Below are 24,042 nucleotides of genomic sequence, written 5' to 3'. Positions count from 1 at the left end.
CGTCCTCTTGAAGACTACAATACGATGCAATAACAAAATAACTTGATCTACAAAATCATGTTCAACATTTTCTATTTCGATGAGAACATAATCCAATGTCGCTGTTTTCTTTGTATACATACGCTTGAAGGATATATAAAAGTCACCATTGTTTTCTTAAATGAAATCTTATAGTCCCTTATGCACGATTCGATGCAGCTTGGAATTCTCAATAAAAATCTATTAACCTATTTATGTCGAAAAACTATTATTTTGGAAAATATTTTAATTTTAATAGTGCAAATCCTTAGTATTATTAATACTATTGGGATTATGGCTTGGATTATTTCTTTTAATAAATATGATATTAATTCTTTTACTTAAAAAGCTTTATTTTACTTTTATTTGAGAGAAGGTGTATGTACGAAGATGACTGAGCGATCAAATTCAACTGAGAGACCGGCAACTGAAAATCGTCTGCTTATACATATACCCGTTTTGGTGTAGTCTTCTCCACCAATCAAAGACGGTCATTCATCACGTCTTACATTGTATACGCGTAACTGAGATCACTAACAATCAGAGCGCGGTGTGTTCTAACGACACCGGCGATGGTATATCGCGGTATCTTTGATATACGGTTTACATCACCGTCGGTGCGCGCTGACGGAACCGGCAGAAACGTAATCTGATATTTTCGAATCTCAGTCCAAAGTAAACTATAGATTAATTTTTGTCCGAGACTGAAGTTTCTTTTTCAACAAATACATACAGTGACCCTGATTAATATTTGAACACCTTTTAAAACGCAATAACTTTTTTAGAGCTAGACTAGACTACTTGATTTTTTTTAGATTATAAAATAACCAGTCTACCAGATTATAACTAGAATGTAAAAAATAAAAAACTTGTGCTTTGTAACTCTTTTTTCTGAACCTATAATGAAAATTTAAAGAATGTGTTTTGCAATGGTAATTTACATGCGTACTGAAAATTTTATCGAAATCGGTTGATCTTGGTATGAATTATAAACAATTAAAGATCGTAAAAATCATAGTTGTGTGAGAAATCTGCAGTTTTTTAAAATCTTCTAACGCTTAAAATTTGACTTTGCGTTAACTAATTTTGATTAAATGTTCAGCATGCATATAACTTACTGAGATCTATAAAAACGCATTTTTTAAATTTTCGTTATAGGCTTAGATAAAAAAGTTAAAAATTGCGAGTGTTTTTTTTTTCTTTTATTATTCTAAGCAATAGCAAAATGTAAAAAAGAGAATTTTAGTTATGGTCTAGTACACTGGTCCCTCTATCATCTAAAAAATTTCAAGTGATTTAATCCAGTTCTAAAGAAGTTATTGCATTTTAAAAGGTGTCACTGTACATAAGAATATGTTCACCACATAGTATTCTATGAAATGTTGATAAATATGTCGCTCTAACCGTTGTGGTTCGAAACTCCCGTGTAGCGGTTATCAAAACATAAATAAATATCGATGTCACATTGAAACACTCGTGAATGTGCAAAAAATGTATTAACACATGCTGGGTGACACATTCGAGTATTTGTAGAAACATTAACATGTTGCTCGTCTGTTGCAATTATATATCATTATATCCTTTATATACTAAAAATAAAAATACCACGTGTGATTTATTACTACTAATAATATATATATATATATATATATATATATATATATATATATATATATATATATAATATATAATAATAATAATAATATATATAATTATATATATAACAGAGATTTGCAATATTAAAATTAAAATATTTTCCAAAGCAATAGTTTTTCGACATGAATATGTTAATACTTTTTTATTCAGAATTAATTTTTATTCAAATCATGCATAAGAAACTATATAAGTTCATTAAAAAAAAACAATGCGGACCTTCGCGTGTCCTGCAAACGTATATTTACATACAAAATAGCAACACTGGATTACGTTCCCCTTGAAATAGAAAAAAGTTTCGTTTGAACCATTTTCTCATATGACGAATAGTTCTAGAGATAATTGCATGTAGTGATTAAAATGGGACAACTTGTATAGTGTTCATGCATTGAGTTTTTTTAGTCGAATTAAGAACGTTTCAATATCAATAGACTGAAGTTTAATAAATGAATTCATTTACAACTTTTTAGAACTGGACTAAGTGATTTGAATTTTGTTTAGATAACAGAGAGACTAATCTACTAATTTTAGTTAATAATCCAGTTAATTTCGCAGTTACTTGGGATGACAAAAACAAATAAAGACTCTCGTTTTTTTAACTTTTTTATCTGTGCCTATAACAAAAATGTTAAAAATGCCTTTCATAGATCTCAGTAACTTATATGCGTCATCGTTTAGTAGACCGGTGCTGCTATCATCTAAAAAATATACAAGTCACTTAGTCCAGTTTTAAAAAAATTTATTGTGTTTTAAAAGGTGTACTTCAATTCTGTGTATATTGATATGTATGTACAATGTGTAGTCAGTTTGGTCCTTCTATTCGTCTTTACAGCATCATTAAGATAGCGATGATATAAATAACTTTATCGATGTAATCGATAACCGAATCTCTATCCTCTGTATTGAACTACCGGAAGAGTGTATTATAGTTACATGTGATCGAAAGCTTGTTTCCGTTGTCCATAATTATTATTGATGAGGAATATTAGTTTAGATCAATCATAAGAATTATCGCTCAGAGATATACTCTATTCCGGTTGCTTGTATCAGTTATCGAGTAGGAAAATTGATTTTAGTTCCTTAAATTGAAATAAAACTGTTTCTTTTTTATACATTTGAATAAGTCAGAACTGATATAACAATATTTCCAAATTCATATAAAACTTCCACAGTTTTGTATTTCAATGACGTACTTTTGCCATAAATGTATGATATCCGTCGCCTACTTATAACAGTTGTCACAGATCGAAATGCTATTTCGACCAAAATTATATTTTAACCACATATTTATATTCTACAGGAAGTTTCATAAATGCATGTCAATACTCCAGAGCCAGGGGTTCAGGGTAGTAGTATGAAAACGCATACGAACGTAATATGCGCGAACATGCGATGGCACATCCTTTGTTTTGGTTTTTCTTTTTATATTCATTGCCGACTACATAAGATTTATTTTGTGTTTCTAAAATTCAGTATCATGGAGAAAATAGCACATTCATTGTAAATTGTTTGACACAGGAATGTACTATTCAAAAATCAAGATATACGTAGGCTTCTTCGAGTTCAAACAAACTAATTGGTAAGAGGAGTCACGAGAATCAGTCGCCTGCTCGTACAAAGTAAACAACGCGAGGGACAAGGGTAAACGGTCACCTGCTCTTCCTAATCACGTATTCTGTCCATCTCATAATTTAGCCAATAATGACTCAGAATCTGAAAAGTGGGAAGGATTAGGTGAAGCGGCCGGCCGATTCCACTTGCCTCTCGATCAATTAGTTTGTAGGTAGATCATCTCTAAATTTTCGAATAGTACCTACATATGTTATATAATTATATTTATTATTTATTATTATATTATTATTATTTATATGAAGAACTCAAATAAAATTTCCTTGTCTATAATTATTATTGCTGACCGAAATAAAGTTTTCATCACTAATGACTATCACGAATAAACTGTAGATCTTTATGTAAAATAAAACTAGTATACATTGATAACAAGGGCTAGGAGTTAAATATAAACACGTTTTTTTCCTCTTAATAAATGTATAAATTTGTAATTAATGTAACAGATGTTTGGTGGTCTTTAAATATTTTCGTTGTTTCGTATTTGATCTAGTAATTTGCATAAACTAAATGCATAAAATCCACGGTCTAATTACGAGTGACCAAAACAGAATTTTCTTCACCGATATCTATAATGAATAGATTGTGAATCTTTATGCATTTAGAGCACGTGTAGATTTTTAAAATACAAGAAACCGTATGTATTAACAAAATCTAACAGCATTTTTATCTTCCTTCTAGATAAAGAATTTGCATAAAGATCCGCAGTATAGTTATGAGTAACTGGTATAAATATCCCTCGTTGAAAATTATTATAATGAAATAGAATTTTCGTTATCGATGGTGATAGACGACGGAAAAAATGTTCAGTACATTGTAATTGCTATTTGTAACTAGAAATTGATATCTTTTAATGATGCTTTCTTTTTAAATCATCTTTTTTACATATTGTTATCAACAGTTTCAACTTCGATAATAAACATGTTTTTGTTACTAGTATTTCCCATTAATATTTTTCAAATAGCTATTATTATTGGTACCTCGTTTGAGTGTTAATTGCTCTTGTACTTCTGACTAGAGCACTCTGGCGATGTTCACTGACCATACTTGCAAATGCACGGTCCGAATGTTATAAGAAGAGCCATGCAATCAAATCATCAGCGATAGCGGTAAATACCTGGCAGAAGTAACTGTAGCAGTAGGGACCCGACATGTGCTGTGCCCGCGTTGCTGCTTCATGATCAGTCGTTCATCGTCTTTCGTGTGTTAAAGATTCCGGGAGAACGGCGCGGCCGCGTACTGTGTTCCTTGGAATTGACCGATACTTTTCGAACATGATTTTGAGACATTTTTCGGCCATCCTTCTGCAATTCGTTGCACTTGCGAGCGTCACCTATTCAATGGAAGCCCGATGGAGTGTTTTATCGTGGGTGTCAAATAATGCGTACCCTCTAATTATCTTTCCGGTAAACACGCATCAGTGGTCGTTGCTGGGTTTGAATCTGTGGCCGAGCCAAACTGCGAAGAGACCCTCCAACGGATTCGATCTCAGCGAGAATCCTATCTCAAGGGGTAAGTGACATGTGCACCACGCCGCGTCACAGCAATCATCATTATCTAGTGCCGTTTCACGTTTCTTTCGTTCTCTGTTCTACCGCTACTTTCGAGAACCGTAACGCGAGAACAGTCACTGTTTATTTTAGAATTCGGACCCTTCTCACTCATTGTCAGTCTCGTATTTGTTACGTGCTAGTTACCGACTCAGCGTATTCACGTTGAACGTTCACACTCTTTACCACACTCTTTTCTTGTTGTTAGTTTGTAATTTATGGGGTTACATGCATTTAGGAATAGTAAAGGCGAGGTTGTACATTTAGGAATTCTCGTCGTGTATCAAATTATACTTGCCTCGGTATCTGGTACTGTCAACCGAAACTGCACAAAGTGCATTGAATATTGGACGAGATATTATAAATATCTCCAAAATGAGGGAACTAATCAAGGCGATTGTTTTTTTTTTTATTTTACAGAGACAGTCGTGTGTATGCATTTGCACCTACTTGCATATCGTTATCGTATTAAGTATAATGTAAGGAAGTGGTCCAGTATACATAGAATACCATTTCCTTTTTTGCATGCCATTCTTAAAAATCAATCACAAAGACTAAAAAATTTATTAATCACTTGGTCACATATTTACGCTTCTGGCTTAGAACAGTTTTAAACTTCTAACTTTAAAAAATTGTACTGTGTACCAAATATGGGACTGGTTACTGGTATTACTGGTTAGTAATAAATACAATATTTAGAAAACAACAAAGAGTTATTCTTTTTTATTTATTACGACTTTTTGGTTGTGATCTTACGTTTAGTACACAATTAAATGAACGTTCAATTTAAAAAATAATTGTGTTTGTAAAGAACAAAGGGAACATTTTTCCTTTCATTAATTAAATTATTTTATTTTAACGAAAGTAGCTATCTCACCAGTTATACCATATTTGACATTTCACAAAGTTAAACGTATAATATCCTGCTTAAAAGAACACACACACATATCTTTATAAATGCGTATGGGTATTACAGAAACAAATAGGTTTAAAAACGATTAAGTATCAGGGCTTTAGTAGTCATTTGATTCACGAACCACGTTTAACCGTTTCACCGATATCAATCTAGAATACATGATCGAATTTGTTCGAAAGTGACAATTTTTGCTAAATTCTCGAAACATGCTTTGATTTATTGTTACTAATGACTAAATTCTGTTTGACTACATCTGAATAAGCATTTCTTGAAGAAGAATAAAATGCACTTTGCTAATTGTATTAATGCTAATTTTCACAACTGCCCTTTCAAAATTTCACTGTAATGTTGAATACACGCTTATGTTATGTTAGAAAATTCTAATTCTAAATATTTTCTTTATTTTATTAGGCTCAACTATGTTATCAAAAATCGAGATCGTGTTGGCACAAACAAATTACAAGATGCAGTAAACGAAATCAATTGCGAGATCTTTTAAATATATCTTTGCTAATATTTTTTTTTTTTTGATTAGGCTGTCTCATCCATAAATATCAATGTTTCTTTCATCAACATCAATTTATGAAAGGAACAATATACTCTTTTTAAAAAATCGAATAAAATGACATATAAGTGTAGAAGCAGGTTAATGGTACCACGTAAATTGATCTTCTGATAGTAGACCTTTCCAATGGTAACAAGTAGATGTAGAATACTCTTTAGTTTTATTTGTATTGTGTTCCGTATGTAACTCTCTCACCATCTCTTCCCTATGTAACTGTAACTACTTCAATTTATGCACAAGTAGTGGTTTCAGTGAAAAAGTATGAGCTGATTTCCTGTGAGATAACACGTTCGCGGACGTCAATGCTATTGCATTAATTTTGTGCAAAGTGGCACGAATACTGTAACATTTATTTATTAAAATTTATAAGCCACATTATCATGCATTCAATTTTCTATAGCGTTTATTTTTTGAAATTATTATGCATTTTAATGCAATGGCTAACTCATTCATTGAGTATTTCAATTTTATTTCGTCTTTTCTTTGTGTATTTAAAAATATCCATTAGCAAGCACAATGTGACACTCCGACCACTCCGATGAAATGTGACTAATCCAAATTTGGATATCACAATTACTTTAAGAATAAATCCCCTGTTTATTTTTGCAGGTTATGTGTGTTTTATTGTCCGCGAACGTGTTAAGTTTTTTAAATAAAAGCAAATTTCAAACTTTTATAACAAAAACTATGGATAATAGCGAAACACTGCATAATACGATGAACGATAAATAACTCTAAAAATCTGATTCGTAGTGATCTTAATCTGAAAATTTGATTTTCATTCAGAATTCAGTTTTTTAAAAAACGAATAACAGAAGGAAAATGGTTTCAATATTACGTATTACCTAGTCGTTGAAATATAGAAATATTTTTCGATAATAAACTATAATTAATAATAATAACAATGATAAACTATAATTTATCTCTTAAAATTCAATTTCTAAACAATTAGAGTTGACAGAAAATGTATTCATATTTTTTCGACATATCAAAAGATTGGATTGTTAAATGGTGCAAACAAAAAATTCCAGAAACACGTATCCTCCATTTTGTTTAAATAAAAATGGATAAACAATTAATAAGAAAAATTGAAAATAATTTTGTTTTTCAACTATTGTTTAAACAAATAATTTCTTCGGAACTATGATCAGTCGAATAATCTTTTTTCACGCCGTAGATATGGATCATTGCAGATATAAAAAAATACGTGTTAAATATTTTTCAACAAACTATTTTATTGAGTTGGTAAGAAAGTAATTTCGATATTTCAATCTGAAATAAAACTCATTTTTTTCTAAAGCTTCTGGTCCTTATCTGTAAAAAACTCAGTCAAATGCAATTTGATGCTATCGTTATTATTGAAATTTTTACCATCTAAAAAGTTTTGTAAATTTCGAAATAAATGATAATCCAATGGTACAAGGTCAGGTTTATATGGAGGGTGCGACATCACTTCCTAACCAAGCACCAATAATTTTGTACGTGTTGCTAAAGATGTGTGAGGTCTCGCATTGTCGTGGTGGAACACGATTCCTTTGCGATTTGCTAATTCTGGCCTTTCCACTTTAATTGCTTCCTCTAATTTCATAAGTGGTTGGCAGTAAACATCCGAGTTGATCGTTTGGTTGCTTGGAAGCAGCTCAAAATACACAACACCTTTATAGTCCCACCAAATTGACAGCATGATCGTCTCCTGATGCAATTCGGCTTTCGATATGGTTTGTGCTGATTCATCACGCTTGGACCATGACATTTTTCGATTAATGTTATTGTAAACGATCCATTTTTCACCACCAGTGATAATTCGTTTCAAAAAAGGGTCGATTGCATTATTTTAAAATGCGTATCGCAAATACCGACTGATTGTGTTAAGTGAATTTCTTCCAATTCATGCGGAATCCAAACATCGAGCTTCTTAACAAGTCCAAAACATCTTATGTGATATTCAATTGTTGTGTGTGATACATTTAACCTTCTTGCAATCTCTCGTACAGTTATATGACGATTTGATTCCATTATGGCTTTGATTTTCTCATCATCAACTTGAGAAAGTCCATCAGAACGTTGGTCATCTTTAAGTGAAAAATCTTCGGAACGACATTTTTTTGAACCAATTCTGACACGTGCGTTCTGTTAAGCAATCAACGCCATAAACTTCACATATCTCTTTGTGAGCCTCGGCCGCTTTCTTGCCTTTATGAAAATAAAAAAGTAAAATTTGTCGAAAATATTCATTTTTGCACTCCATGTTAAAATTGACAGCAAACTATCAGTTGCAAACAAAACTACATGGAATTTATTTCTATAGTGTCAACTACCAAATCTGAAGACAAAACAATTACAACCTTAACAAAAAAAAGACAATGAAAACATATCGCTATTTATTAGTGCAAACCGAAATTACTTTCTTGCCAACACAATATACTAAAATCACATTAAAATCAGCGTTTTACACGTGGTAACGTTCTCTTATAAGATGTTAAAAAGATCACGTAGTTTACTAGATAATGTCCAAACAAATTTTCGCAAAAATTGCATTTGATTGAATTAAATTTAAACAATTAATTTTATGGATTCCGATAATTAAGATGTGTACTGAAAATTTTATTGAAATCGGTTGACGGAGAGACAAACTATAGGTATTTAAGTGACACTGTTATTAATTGTTTGTAACCCATGAAGACATTGACTAATTTTACTGCAATTTTCAGCATATTATTATATTTCGAACAAACTTTTAAAATTCGATTTGTTTTCTTTCGACCTGAAACCGAGTCGACAATGTATAGTGTATTCTGAGAACTCCTTAATCTTTCGTGGAAAGGGCTTTTGAATTGGTTGGCATTATTTTTCTGTTTTGGTGTCGCGAATAACATTTATCCTTCATGAAATTAACGTGGCAATCCTCTATCAGTGACCACAGGTATATGTAAATCGCTCGTCAGCCAGTTCAACGAAAACCAAAATAGTGAGAATAGTCTAAATATCTGGTGCACACACACACACAGAAACGCTGAGAATCACGGTCCTTCATACGTCAAACTCGCGACCTAACTTGCTGGCAATAGCAAAGTACTGTAAACAATTTCGGAATAGGCTCTTCATATCGATGGGAAAAATCTGCGAACTGCGACATTCTTTCGGAATACAATTGCGAGTTGCGTATCGTTAGCTCGCGTGCTTCAGCCATAGTTTGTCGCGATCATTAGAAATCAAAGTATTAAATTTCGCGGAAAAATTTTATTCGCAAATGAAACTTTTCAATTGTTGAATTCCATTTTAATATATTTTATTTTTAATGTTCTACAATGTAAATATTAATAACATGTCTTTTTATTTCATAGCTTTAAATAGTTTAAATTTAGTTTACTCTTCTCGATTTAGAGTGAATTTCTATTTTTTTCTGTGGACGCGTTCAGTAACGTTCATTATGGATAGTGTGTAATTCGAGGACAAAATAATCAGAATTCTAGCTGCGATATTAACACATCGACGACCGTTCAGAAGTTAACTCTTATTCTTATGCTCAGATGAAGTAAAATTACTGGTGAATAATATGTTAAATAAATAAAAGTCAAGCTAATTTTAAATCTAATCAAGTTAATCTTAAATAAAACTAAGCAATTTATTCTTACACAGTAAGTTGATTGGGCAAATATCGTGAAAATATTATCTAACTATGATTATCTTAAAAGCTTAAAAATGATGACATATGCAACGGAAAAAGTTACCGGTATGGCGCTTCGTACAAAAGCAGGCAAAACTACAATTTCTCAAAGTAAGGAGTTTTATTTATCTGCGTTATGATATCATTAAGTAATAGTACAAACTATAAGGAATACTAAAAATTAGCGTGAAAAATTAATTTCATCATTACATACATATTAAATCGGTGCATACGGCAGGATAATTTTGTTATTGAAAATCGTACCTTGGTGACTAAATAATGAAATTTTAATGTTAAAATTATTTTTGTAATCGTGACTATGCACGTATAGAGTTGAATAAACATACGGTTTCATAAAGAAAAATCATCTTGTTCGACTTTCATTTTAAATAACAAACAAAGAACGTTGCAGAATATGCTTGTTTTGCATGGAAAGTATTTGCGAATATGTCTAAAATAATATTTCAAAGTTTTGGCCACATTACAAGATTGCAGCTTACCGATACAATTATGTGCTTGCAAACGGATCTAACAAATGAGTGTATTGTACAAACAATACTATTTCCGGAATATAATTTCCGGATTTACAATTTATAATTGTTTTAAAAATAAAACAATTTTATTAATAAATGTTTTAATAAAAGTTGACAAATCGGTATGGACATTTTTCAATTCAAGATTCTATGATGCTATCGAAAGAGTATCCTTAATTTAATAAATGTGGAAACTTAAATGCTTATAGTATTTTACGTTAATTTTTTTATGTTTTTAATAAAACAGCTATATTATTTAATGTGTCTTGTATGAGGATTTTTACAATTGCTGATGATGAGTTTCAAATAAATTGTTCTTGTTGAAAGTTGAGTCGTTCGAACTGTTCGAATGAAGGAAAAAAATAGAAATAAATAGATTAAACTATTTACACTAAATAGATTATACTATTAGAAAAATATAAACTTTTTTTATGTATTAACATTTGTTTCAAACATTGTTGTTTCAATTTGATGTTCTTTTATGAAAGTTATATGCATATACGGACAAAAGTTAAGGAAAGGAAAAAAAATAATCTTGGTTGTAATAAATCTTCTTAACATGGGATAAAAATGTATATTGTGTCAACGAAAATATTAATTCTATTTTTTTATAATTTTTTAATTTTTAATTTAAATTTCATTTAATTTTTATTATCTCTTTTATTTGTCGTATACATTAAAATACATACGTGCCGTATGCAGCCCATCCGTTGTTTATTTGCGGCTCGACAAAACGATGCTTCCGTTCAAAAATAATTGATGATTGGTTTAAATTCGGTATTAAGTTTTTAATTGTGCCCCACTGCAAGTAATAGGTTGCCCATCGCTGCACTAAATAAAACAATATTGCAATATAAACAATATGTTATACACTATATACTTTCACTTAGTAAGACGTATAATTGTTTAAATATCAAATTTTACTCAAATGTTAATACTTTGTAAAGTTGCTTAACTTTTTCGTCCATACGTGTTTATGTGTGTATACATATAATTATATTAAGCGAACCTCTCAACAAGTAATTTCTTTTTCATGAACTTACATTTTTTCTTCACGAACAATCAATTAAAATGTTAAACCAACCTTAAATTTGTGATCAGAGATATTAACAAAATTATGGGACAATATGTTTATAAAGGTTTTTAATGTTCTTCTAGTGGTCTTATTGTGTGGCCAGAATTTGAGCATTTTTGCACACAGTGGGCAAAAATGAGAAATTCAGTGACATTTTGTCAAAAAATAATGTTTCTAGTATCGATATCTACTGAACTCTTATTACCTTCTAAATGTCCAACAACCTTAAAAATGTAGAAATTAATAAAACACAGTTCAAATTTTAAATAATATAATCATTCAAAGCAAGACATTTTAAAGACAGTATTTTTATGTGCGAAAACTGTCTAGATACTACTTAATGTATGTATCTAATTTTTTAAACGTGAATAGCAATCTTTTATGACAAGGAATCACATCTTTTATTAACAAACAATAAGAATAATTTGTTGGAAAATTATGCTGAATGCAGTAAGAAAAATTTGTTAAATTCTGTACTATTAATACACAATATCTTTCTTATTCCACAAAATTCCACTTTGTGGAATTAGTTTCATTATTGCGGATTATTTTCAGTATACTTTTCCGTAAATAGTGACATAAAGATTATTTCCCCCTGTTAACAAGCGCGGGTTGAATGTGGCTGGTGCACATCACGCTTGTATATTGAAGATGACCATACTCCAAGAGCATCTTTGGCTACGGTCTGAGAATTCATTCTGCTCCTAAATCCCCTGGCCCACCTCCCATCTTGACTCCAACCCCTACCCCTTTGGAGGCCTTCCGCAAGATGGGGATGTCCACTAGCCAATCCTAATCCCGCAAATAGCACCGCCCATTTGTTTGTTAAGACCGACCGGGCCCTGCAATTCTCCCACCCCGGTGGTCCGGCGTGGAGTGCTACCTGGGGTCCGTCCCGGGGGTGACATTTCGAGGGATTTATGGGAACGTTCACATCTGGTATCATAAACAGATAGAGCGTCTAAATTCTACACTCGAACCTTTCCATAAAACTCCAAGAACCGAACGACGCACCATAAATCGCCTCGAATCCTAAACACCCCCTTCGTCACACTTGTCGAGTTATTAGTATTTAAAGTTGTTGGTGTCATGGTATCTGTTTACTGGAATGCACCATTAAAAAATTATAATTATTATCAATTATTAAATTCTCGAATTTATATTTTACGTGTTCTATAAAACATTACGTGTATGAAACATAAATATAAAATATATAGAAAATAAAAATAGTTCGTAAAAATTATTTAAACAATTTTCTTTTCCATAGAAAATATCAATGAAAACTAATTAAAAATTATTTTTGATAAATGCAGAAAATATTTAATTATTCATAATAAAAAATGACTATTTTTTAAATATTTTTGATGAAAATTTCATTGCAATATCTCTAATGGTTCAAAAGTTATAACAGAAAGTCACTGTATTTCTCGATCCGGACCGCCGTGTGCCTCCACGATTCGAACGGCGGATGTTGCAAACGCGGCGGAAGCCGGAACGCTAGCGGTGGTGCACGATCTCGTAACGACTTCGTGCGATTTTCCGTGCGTAACGTGGTTCGGTGAGCTGCGCACGTCCCGAGAGTGTTCTTTTCTGATCGAACCACACAAGGAACAGGACGTATGACAAAACAAGTGCGACTGACCGACTCTCGAAAGGAAACCATTCTGTGCAACACGTTTGTCGGTTGAACCCTGCTTGTCTTCGAAATCGGTAATTGTATACTAAAATATATTAACATTTTTATATTACGGTATAATATTATATCAGTATTTTCATAGTGAAATCAGTGATTTGAAACGGTTTCGATATCGGTTTTGATTTTTGAAACTGTTATAAGAGAATAGGTTTCTATCATATATCGATTCCGGTTTCGATTCTAACTTTTTATTATATCTGTATCATTTTATATTTTATAACATTCTTAAAACTAACCCACTAAACAATACTGATTTAGTATTAAGGTTTATAGAAAAAAATCATTGATTATATTTGCTTCTTTATTTTAAATATTGTCATCATATTTAATATAAATATTTATTAAATTATTATCATACGTTGATTATATCGAAAACTGATGGATGTGGATATAGTACAAATTTCAAGACGAAAAATATTCCCTCAACGGGTACTTGCCTCGGTGGAAATGTCCAGAACTGCTTGTGCTAATTTCTGTAATTCGGTTTTCCTTTTCTTGTTATTTCAATATTGTAGCACGTCATTTGATTGAATGTACTAGGATAGATGTGCCAGTTATCGTGCCTTTAAACCAATTTTTGCTTTGCCGAAGCTCTCATTAAATACTAGAATTTTGATTTAATACACTAAAAATATATTTAGATTTTTCAGACATTTTTTATTTTAATCATATTTTTTGCATGATAGAAATGAATAATTTAATAATGTTTATAATGAAAGAAAAGGAGATGTTTCTGGTCACGATTCCGTGTATCGCATTTTCGTGTGCCTTGCCATATTTCCGTGTCCTTCATACTTCACTGCGTGTATTTCATGCTTGTTTTTCCGATTGTTTTGAATGAGAATGAGGTCAAGTTCGATCACGCGGTCTAATACAAGAGGAAATATGTTATAAAATCTGATCCTATTTCCAGGTTTATATTAAAAATATACAAATATGCATGATTAGTGTTTTTTTTATCACTGTTAATACTACATGAAACTCTCTTTCGACATAATATACGTTTTGTACGATGTAGATCATATTAATAGTTAATTTATACGAAAATCTTCAGTAAGTGTTTCTTACGATTTTTAACAAGAAATACTACTTAACTTCCTCAGAACTGCTCTCGCATCAATTGAGAAGTGTAATATCCCTCCCTGAATCTTACATATTAATAGGTAAACATAATAATAAAAAAAAAATAGATCAATTTATATGGAACACTTTTCTTTTTCTATACATTTTTAATCCGGGGACAGGCTCAGAAAGCTTCATAAGCTTTTTCATTTTCTGTAGTTACTTGTTCCTCCCGATTCCTAGCAATACGAATTTGTTGATTTGTTCACAACACGTTATAGCTTGAATCCATATACGTTGCTGTTAAAAATATTTTGCTTTCGAAGAGCATTTTATATTATTTATATTATTTACAAGTTCTGAAGTAAATTCTGTTTCTTCATCTGTAATTTCTATTAAACATCGCTGTTTATCATATATAGTAACTATCATTTAAAATCGTACACCTAGAAATTCAGCCGATTTTCACTTATAAAACGTGATAATTGTAGGAAATAACTAAAACGTATATATAGACATGTAGTTTAATACTTATTTATTTAATATACAACAGTAGATCAAAACTTTCAATAATTATTAATAAATTGAATAAAATTTGTCGTTACGTGTAGAACTAGCCCGTCAGTAAAAATCGTATAGTACATATTTTCAACAATATTTAATATATAAATCTGATGTTAATATTTTGTAGGATATTCACGTGCTTTTTCAACACATTGTAGTCGCCGAGGAATTGATTTAACTAAATTTTCGCAAAATTCTTCTTGTAAAGCTTTCTTTATACTTTTCTTAGACTTTCTTTATTTGTAACATTATGTATAATCGTATTTTGCTTTCCAATTCATTCCACACATGTTCTATTATATTAATATCCGGCAATTGGGGAGGTGTTTGAAGAACTTTAGGAGAGTTATACAATAATTAACCTCTTGCCAAGTATTATGCTTCGAATTGTTGTCGGCGTAAAATTTAAAACTATTTAAATGCCCCGTTTTTTCAGCACTTTGCTTTGTTATTTTTTAATATATTCAAATAGGTCCATTTATCGATAATATTATCGATAAATACTAAATTCCCGACACCAAAAGCCGACATGCAACCCCACACCATTTGAGATCCACTGACAAATTTAACCATAGGTTGAAGATGCTTAAAATATTTCCTCTCACCTGAACCAAAAATGTTAAATTTCGATTCGTCCGTAAAAATTACAGTTCTTCAAAAAGTGAAATCTTCTCTCATTTTTCTTAGTACTCTTCTAGTAGTCTATTCATTTACTGTTTTATTTAAATATTTTTGAACATCTGATGCCAATTTGGGAGCTTATTGTTGGATTATCTTTAATTTTTCGCTCATTCGTTGCATTCAGTTTCTTATCAAACCTTTGTCTGATTTTATTTGATATTCGATCCACTTTGTGTTGTTTTATAATACTTTGAATTGTACTTTTATTTCGATTAATAATTTCACTGATTTCATTATAATTTTTTCTATTTTTACAATGTGGTAAATTATCAATTAACATTCTTCTAATGTAGTTTGTCGCATTTTCTTTATTTTATGGAAAACAGGCTTAGCAATATACGAACAACAAAGAAAATAATAACTGAACTTTACTTTTGTTATTTCTAAATATTTTTAAACGAAACACAATCGGGAATTCGCGGGTTTTACAATGTTACCAACAGTGTACGATGTATACTGACGGGATAATTCTATACGTAGCGACAAATTTTATCTAATTTACTAATAATTATTGAAATATATATGTATTAAATATAAAGAACTATTGTTTGAAGAATTGTGCTGGGTTTGGAATATGTATTAATTTGAAAATATTTCCCTACAATATTTCTGTTAGTTTTAATTCTTGATTCTCTAATTATTTACAATGTGGCCTTAGTTCAATTGACCTTTTTTCCTTCGTTTTATTCCATGAAAATACATCCGTAGACATTTAAATCTATTAGTAATTGATACGGAAATGTAATTTCTTATTTATACTATAGAAGTTGATACTATATTATATTAAATTTTAATCTTAATATTAATCCAAAACCTATCAATTATCTTAAGAGCATCAATGACTGATATTAAAAGGAAATTATAAATAGGAAAAGTTGATTTTTTTCATATTAACAAAAATTCTTCGAGGAACTTTGTTCAGTGATTAGAATGAAAGAAGCAATACCAGAGGATATGATCAATATCCTGACTTGGATGACTATAGTTGCATACGGAATTTTGAGTTATTTTTAATTTGGCTAAAGTGGATTTATCATTGAAATGATTTAATCTAGCTCTGTTGACTCAAACCGTAAAATTTCTTGAAAGATTTTTACTGTAAAACCAGGGGTTCATTACTGTAGTATCTGCTGCCCGAGGACTCAGTATCATGCATATAATAATAGGTACGGGTGTCATTAGTGGAAAATCCAAATGTTTAAGACCGTCATATATCCTCACTATAAAATGATATAATCCTTTCGTTACGTGAACGATCCCAAGACCACAAGCATAGTATTTATCCACGAACTTTTCTCTACCTTGTATAGCGGGTTCTTTTTCTCCACAAGCACGCGGCAAAACTCAAGGTGCTCGTTTACTTAAATTTGCGGTCTGTTATCCTTCACATAAAAGTCAAAGTTGCGATTTAGGCCTCTAACACAGATATAGGAAAAAAAACATATATAATTATAGTATTTGATGGTTATGGTACTTGTATCCTGTTCATAAATACCCGTATTCTGTTGCTTCATAGAATGTTGAATATACCGTTATTTTATATTCCTTTTGCCAATATATACAAGAATATACTTTCTTGTATTCTACACCAAGTATATACTAAGAATATTCTTATTCGCTTATATTTTCGAATGAATATATGGATTGTGTGGTATTCGTTGTAAACATATTATTGACGGGTAATCCGCATTTCTACAAATTGCTTAGAAGAAGAGTTGTCTAGAAGAGAGTGTTTTTGCGTTTGTTTACGAAAATATACCGACGAATGTGACTCCGTGATTTGCTTGTTATTATTGTTATGCCATGCTAAATTATTATCGCTTTAGTCATAAGAGAGTTGCTTAGATACCGAAATATAAAAATTGTAATCCTATGTACAGTTACTCACAAAATTAAGCGTACATTTTTAAAAACATAATAACTTCTTTAAAACTGGATTAAGTGACCTGAATTTTTTGATGATAGTGGGACTAGTTTACTAGAGGATGACCAAAATGCTTTTTTAAAATTTTGTTATCAAAAAACTAGTTTTTAAACCTTTTTACTCAACCCATAACAGAAATTTGATCTCGGTAACTCACAGTGGCATACAAAACTGTTCGTATACCTTTTGAAACGCAATAACTATTTTTAAACTGATCCAAATAATTTTGGTTGATTTTGAATAAAGTTGATTTTTTTTTTAAATTTTGCTATTACTTGGAGTGACAAAATAATAAAAATCTCTCGTTTTTTAACTTTCTTATCTAAGCTTATAACGTAAATTTAAAAAATGTTTTTAATAGATCTCGGTGACCTATATGTCTGTCGAAAATTTTATCGAAATTGGTTCACGTTGTTACGAGTTACAACGAATTAACGATCGCAAAAATCGCAATTTTATCACGATTTTGACCAAAAACTGTAAGATATCTGCAGTATATAAAATCCTTCAACGCCTATAGCTCGACTCTGGGTTAACACGTTAAGCGCCACGCCGGTCCCTAGGAACCGGCGCTAGACTTTCCATTCAGGCCAGGCCGGTCCCTGCGGACCGGCGACAGATTTTTCGTTCTTCTATCGCGGCGCGTGTGTCGGTCCTTGCTATTTGTGAGACTGAACATTTAAATTATGCGATATCGGTTTTTGTTTGGTCAATGCTTCAAGGAATAGAATAGAATACTTATTTATACGCCTCGAAGCATTCATTGATTGCTTTTTTATCTTCTACCAAGGAGAAGGGACTATAAGGATATAAACAAAGTATATACATAGTATTTATTACGAACAGAAAATGACAGGCTCTCGAGTACAGTTTATCTGCAAGTGGAAAGATAAAGATACGAAGACAAGCTCCGGTCCTCAACCCGGGTTATGTTACCCGTTATCTGTTTATACTCTGGCTCGCCTTTCGGCGCACTGCCCGGCAGGGCCCGCCTGACGGCTTACTGTGGCCTCAGCGGAAAGGCGCAAAAATTCGGCGTGGCGCTTAACGTGTTAACCGATTTCAATCAAGTTTTCTGCACGCACATATAAGTTACCAAAATCTACAAAAGGTATTTTTTTAATTTTTGCATAGGCTCAGATAAAAAAGTTAAGAAACGAGGGGTTTTACTTTTTACTTTCCATTCCAAGTAATAGCAAAATTAAAGAAAAGCTTTTAGTCATCGTCTGGTAGAGTAGTTGCTCTATTATTTAAAAAAATTCAAGTCGCTTAGTCTAGTGTAACGTGTTGTTCGGAGTTACAACGGAAGGACACATGGTGAAACTCCACTGGAATTTATTCGGCGAGGTATATTAATGACGCGCGGTGCGGATAGTTACAAGAAGCTCGTCGGAATAGTTAAACGGGAAGGAGCTTTTTGGGAGACTTGCTGTCTTCTTTTACCCCCGTTCAGTTTGGCGGGGGAGACAAGCCATCGCCGAACCCTCGCTGTAGGAGTGCGCTGGCCGTTCGGCCGGGTAGCGGTACGCGACCGGCGACTTTCTCCGCGGCTAGGCCTGCAGTACATGTGGCAGTGATAAAAAATAAAGAGACAAAAGAATTTCCGGTTCTTGCAAACGTCAAGGACGTTTTCTCTCTGCCGATCCCTTGACATCTGCAAGTGGACAGTTTTATGGTTATTATGGTCGCCAGCCGTGTGTGTGCCGCTATACTAGTATTAAAATAGTTATTGAGTTTTAAAAGGTGTACGCTCAATTTTGTGATTTATTGTATGTGTACATTTATTGATGCATAGAATGCGAATATTTATTAATTATCTCGTTTAACCAATTGTATTTCAGAAAGTAATTTATTTTGTATTCGGATACGCTACTGCAAATACAAGTATTTCTTTTCTTATCGGACGAAGAATATGAAATAATATTATATTCGGCATTCGACTAATACTAGAATGCAAGCTACAGTGGTATTTAACATTCTATAACACGATTGAATATAAATTGCCAAAGTATTCACCAATACTCTTTTACTATTATTGAATTTATGTATTCAATAGAAGCATCTAGTACTGTACATGTATTTTAATTACAAAATTATTCAGTGTTGCCCATCTCTGTTCTAACACAGGGTGTTAGACCTGTCTCCATTGTCCATTGCCAAGATAGTTCCATTCAATTCTATTCGTTAAAATTAACTTATACGCTGAAAATATTCTTTCTACATCGCACGACGTTATTGGGGCGTATTTATATTTGCACCAATAATATGATGGAATTTGTAGTGGCTCCTCGACATTCATACATTTCAAAATGTTGCTAATTTTTGATAGTATGTTAAAGTTATTATTCCTAAGTAATACAGCTTGAAACTTATTATTGATCTGAAAAGAATTAAACGTATATTTAGGAGTTTTATATGCGTAGTAATGTTTATTAAAATTCTATTGATTTAATAATTTATTAATAAAAAGGATTAAAAAAATCATATCTAACCTTTTATCCACAATCATGGGGTACATTTTCTATATTTTTCTAAAATAACTTAACTAAAAAATAATTTTCTAAATAACTAAATCCATTGAGTATGTTAGAAATAATGTCACTGTCTCCAATGATTTCATCGCTTTCGGCAAGACGTAAAGATACGCCCATATAAATATCAAATTCTGTTGTTAATGTTCTTATCACATTTGTGTAGATACTAAAAATTTCGTAAAATTGTGTTTAATAAATGTATGTAATATTGTATAAAATGTGAAATACATAAAAATGTATTTAATATTATACAATCTATTTCAAAATATAATTATGCGATTCATATTGTGCGTATTATTCAAATATCAACTTTTTGACATTAGAAACATAAATATAATATTATACATAATAAATTTTGCTGCCTTAATTTTTAGATAATAATTTTTTTCACCGTGATGAACATATTTATGTTAGCTTGTTTTTAAGAGAAATCTAAGGCAGATACGCGATGCTCCTTCGCTTTCGGTTAATTTATGGTAGGATCAAGGGTGAACAAATTGAAGGGATCTAAAAATGTAGATATGTTAATTACAAGTTATTAAAATGATTTGAGAACAAAATAAGATTGAACTTGGGCTCCTACGTCTCGGAATTGATGTTTATTTTTTCGAGGAACCAAAGGCAGATAGCCCTGACGCTATTTTGCTTTCGGTCAATTTATGGTAGTCATGGATTCACGTAGCCTCTCACGCCTGTAGTTCTTGTCGATGGACAAACCCCAGTTGGTCTCGGGCCTCTCGGAGTTATGCGGATACTTTATGGGGCGCATTTGTTGACATGTTCGGAGTCGCAGTTTGTCAATAATTCAAAGAATTTCAGAATCCATACTTTCAATCTCCAAAGGAAATACAATGTATTTGTTGCGTGAAATAAAATTAGAACAGAAATCCATAAGCGAAACTCAGAACCGAAAAATAACAGTTACAGAACCGATATAATAACGGTTCATATAAGAATTGAAACCGATATATGAGAAAATTTCGGTTCTTCATAACTGTTTCAAGAACCGGGACCGATATCATAACTGTTTTCAACCTCTGATTGCAACGTCTTCTGGGTGTTCCGTCGGCAGTCTTTCAAATTTTTTTGAATTTCTTGAATTTCTTGATATTGTTTCTCTGCCGTAACCGCTACGTTTCGAAAATGCAATAGAGAAGAGCACGACAAAATCGAAGTACGTTACTCTTTAATGATGAATTTAAGCAAATTCTAACAGTTTTCAAACTAATTTGTAAAGAAATTGTGTATGTGCATGCAACATGAAGAATATATAACTTCTCCACAAAATATTCAAGGAATTTACAATGTGCAAAATATGCAGGAAAGAAATATATTTTTTATTTTTTCTAATGATGAAACATATTTCAGTTAAAGTTTTATTTGTTTAGTTTATTTTTCTAAAATATGCATTTGCATAAACTTTCGTAGTTTAATTCATGGCACGCGAAAACTCGTCTGCATAATTTGTTTTCAAGTGTATCTGTAAATTCAATGCATTGTTGTCACAAAAATATGAATTTACAAATGAATGAAAAGTAAGTTTTATGAATCAAACAGGAAGTAATCGATACAGTGTAAAATTTCATGTTTGTACATACGGAAATGATTGAAACACAATTTCCAACTTTGCACTGCAATTTCTTTTCGACTGATTTTTGTTGCTGAACTATCTATTGACAATGTAGTCTAATACACAGGAAAAGTCAACGAGATGTGAGAGCATCCTGTATCAACTGATATGGAGCACTATGTGCCAATATTAATTTGTTAACACTAAACTTATTGAGCAGTAATAGTCATTGTTCTGCATTGTCTCATGAAAACAAACAGATCGAACTCATTTCGATTTTTTTACAAGTTCTTCTAAAACTTGATGCAAGCATTTCCCATGAAAATATCTCTACAGTTTGTAGGATTGTAAAATAAGAAACCGGGAATGTTGACCGTGCTAGGTTTAGTATTACATTTGTAAATATCGCACAATTCCATATTTGAGGACAATTTCGTATTTCCTTTTTTCTTCTAGGTGTTAAAATGCGATACTGTTTCAGTTATATAATATGTATGTTCATTCTATCTACATTTTTAATAATATCTTTGTGAAACCAGAATTGGTAATTACCTAGCACTCTGTAAGGTATAAGTATAGCATAGAATTTGTTGAGTTAAGAGAAACAATGTTTTTTTTCTATATTTTCCATTCAGTTGACCCTACGATTCCATCTTACAGTTCTGTAACTTACTTTGTCGTCGATGTTGAAGTGTATGCAATCGTAATTAGGAAAAGTTTGTACAGTGTTTGCTGAGCATTTCCATGCTTAGGAAATGACATGTTGCATTCTGACGTTTAGAAATGCATACTAGAAAGACAGGTTCATCGATTAACGAAGAGCATGGCAGTATAGAAACACGTTAGAAATTGAGAGAACGTTTACAAGTTTAAAGACATCATTTTCAAGATTTTATAAAACAGTATTTATTATTATTTCCGTTATTTATTATTATCAGTTTGAATGAATTAACTTCTTCAATTTAAGAGAACACAGTGTGATAACAAAAAATTAACATTCCTTTCTATTTGAAACAATGTTAGATACGCCATTTCTCTCAGAACAATTGTTACAGTATTATATTATAAATATATAACCTGCTGATCTTTATGCAAAGTAAAAATTTTTTTACTCAATTGTATGAAAGCAAAATGAAATAAAAATGTATTATTTCTTTTTATAATTTTCATAAATCGAGGAGAAGGTGGCAACGTTCTTAAATTTGTCTAATGTGTCCTTAAACTATAACATTTTTTCTAGTCATTTTTTTAATAAATGCACGAAATCTGCAGACTAATTTATAAAGAAAATGCAGATAACGAATTTTTGAATTCTTCTTAATATAAGTACGATAGAGTACGAATAATAGCTATTATTGGGCATGCAATTTTTTATTCCTACTATACTATACAATATCTTTTTATTTTGCTATAGACTTGTGTAATGCGTGTTCCTTTGAGTTGTACAACAAAGGAAAGCATTGGAATAATTCTTCGTGGAAAATATTGAAAATTCACGAATTAATTACTCCTTTAATTGTTTATTCATTACCCATGTTTATTAATCTGGGTAGAATACGATTTTACCACATGGAGTGTTAAATGATACACTCTCTCTCTGTATGCGAGTAGAAGATTCATGCAATGTTAATTATAATATTCATGAATTACAAAAGCGCTGCTAGCAGATACATATCGCATTCTCCTCTCATTCGTATTGATACTTTGCAAACTCTATTAAATTGGAATTACTCTCAACCGGGTGTTTCTTATTTCGTGTGAACGAAAAAGCGGAAACGTTTAAAATCTTTAATAATGTTTCGACGATATTTATCTACCTTATTCTTAAATGAAGAAATTTAATCTTAACGATTAACTTTAACCTGCAATTTAACCTCTGTTATCCATATTGTTCATTTATATATTTTGTTTTAACGTAATTTGTTACACTTATTTTTGTGCATATTGTTACGTAATTTAATTATATCCTGTATAGGGTTATTGCATGGAATAAAAAAAAATCACGCAACTGATAGAACTGCGTACTTTTGAAATCTGGGACGTAATCTTAGTAATGTCTGCGATGAAATAAAGCATTAAAAGCCACTCAAGGGTGAGACTTCGTTTATCTACTATGACTAGAAGGAACACATTCAGTCGATAATGAAAATATTGGGACACTGTTTAAAACGGAATAACATTTTCAGAACTGGACTAGATGACTTGAATTTTTTTTAGATGATAGAGGGATCAGTCTGTTCTAGATCATAAATGCTTTTTTAAAATTTTGTCATTGCTTACTTTCATTTTTAACTTTTTTTATCTGAGCCTATAAGAAAAGTTTGAAAAATGTGTCTCTGTAAGATATATGTTTCGACTAATTAATGTTTCGAATAACAAGTGAATCTTTTATTATTTACACTGTATGT

The 24,042-nt window shown here is 31.4% G+C and overlaps 1 protein-coding gene across 1 annotated transcript in view; it reads left to right on the top strand.

The window, feature by feature from the left end:
• The first annotated feature begins 3,372 nt into the window (after positions 1-3,372).
• Positions 3,373-24,042, top strand: part of LOC143260964 (uncharacterized) — a 178,326-nt gene continuing 157,656 nt past the window's right edge. Inside the window, exons 1-2 of the mRNA XM_076527602.1 lie at positions 3,373-3,391; positions 4,483-4,809. Of these exons, the coding sequence (XP_076383717.1) occupies positions 3,373-3,391; positions 4,483-4,809 (346 nt within the window). The remainder of the gene's footprint in view (positions 3,392-4,482; positions 4,810-24,042) is intronic.

The sequence above is a fragment of the Megalopta genalis genome, unplaced genomic scaffold (assembly GCF_051020955.1).
Source record: "Megalopta genalis isolate 19385.01 unplaced genomic scaffold, iyMegGena1_principal scaffold0026, whole genome shotgun sequence".
NCBI lineage: Eukaryota > Metazoa > Arthropoda > Insecta > Hymenoptera > Halictidae > Megalopta > Megalopta genalis.
The sequence above is the reverse complement of the archived record's forward strand: the minus strand, read 5'-3'. Positions and strand labels throughout refer to the sequence as shown.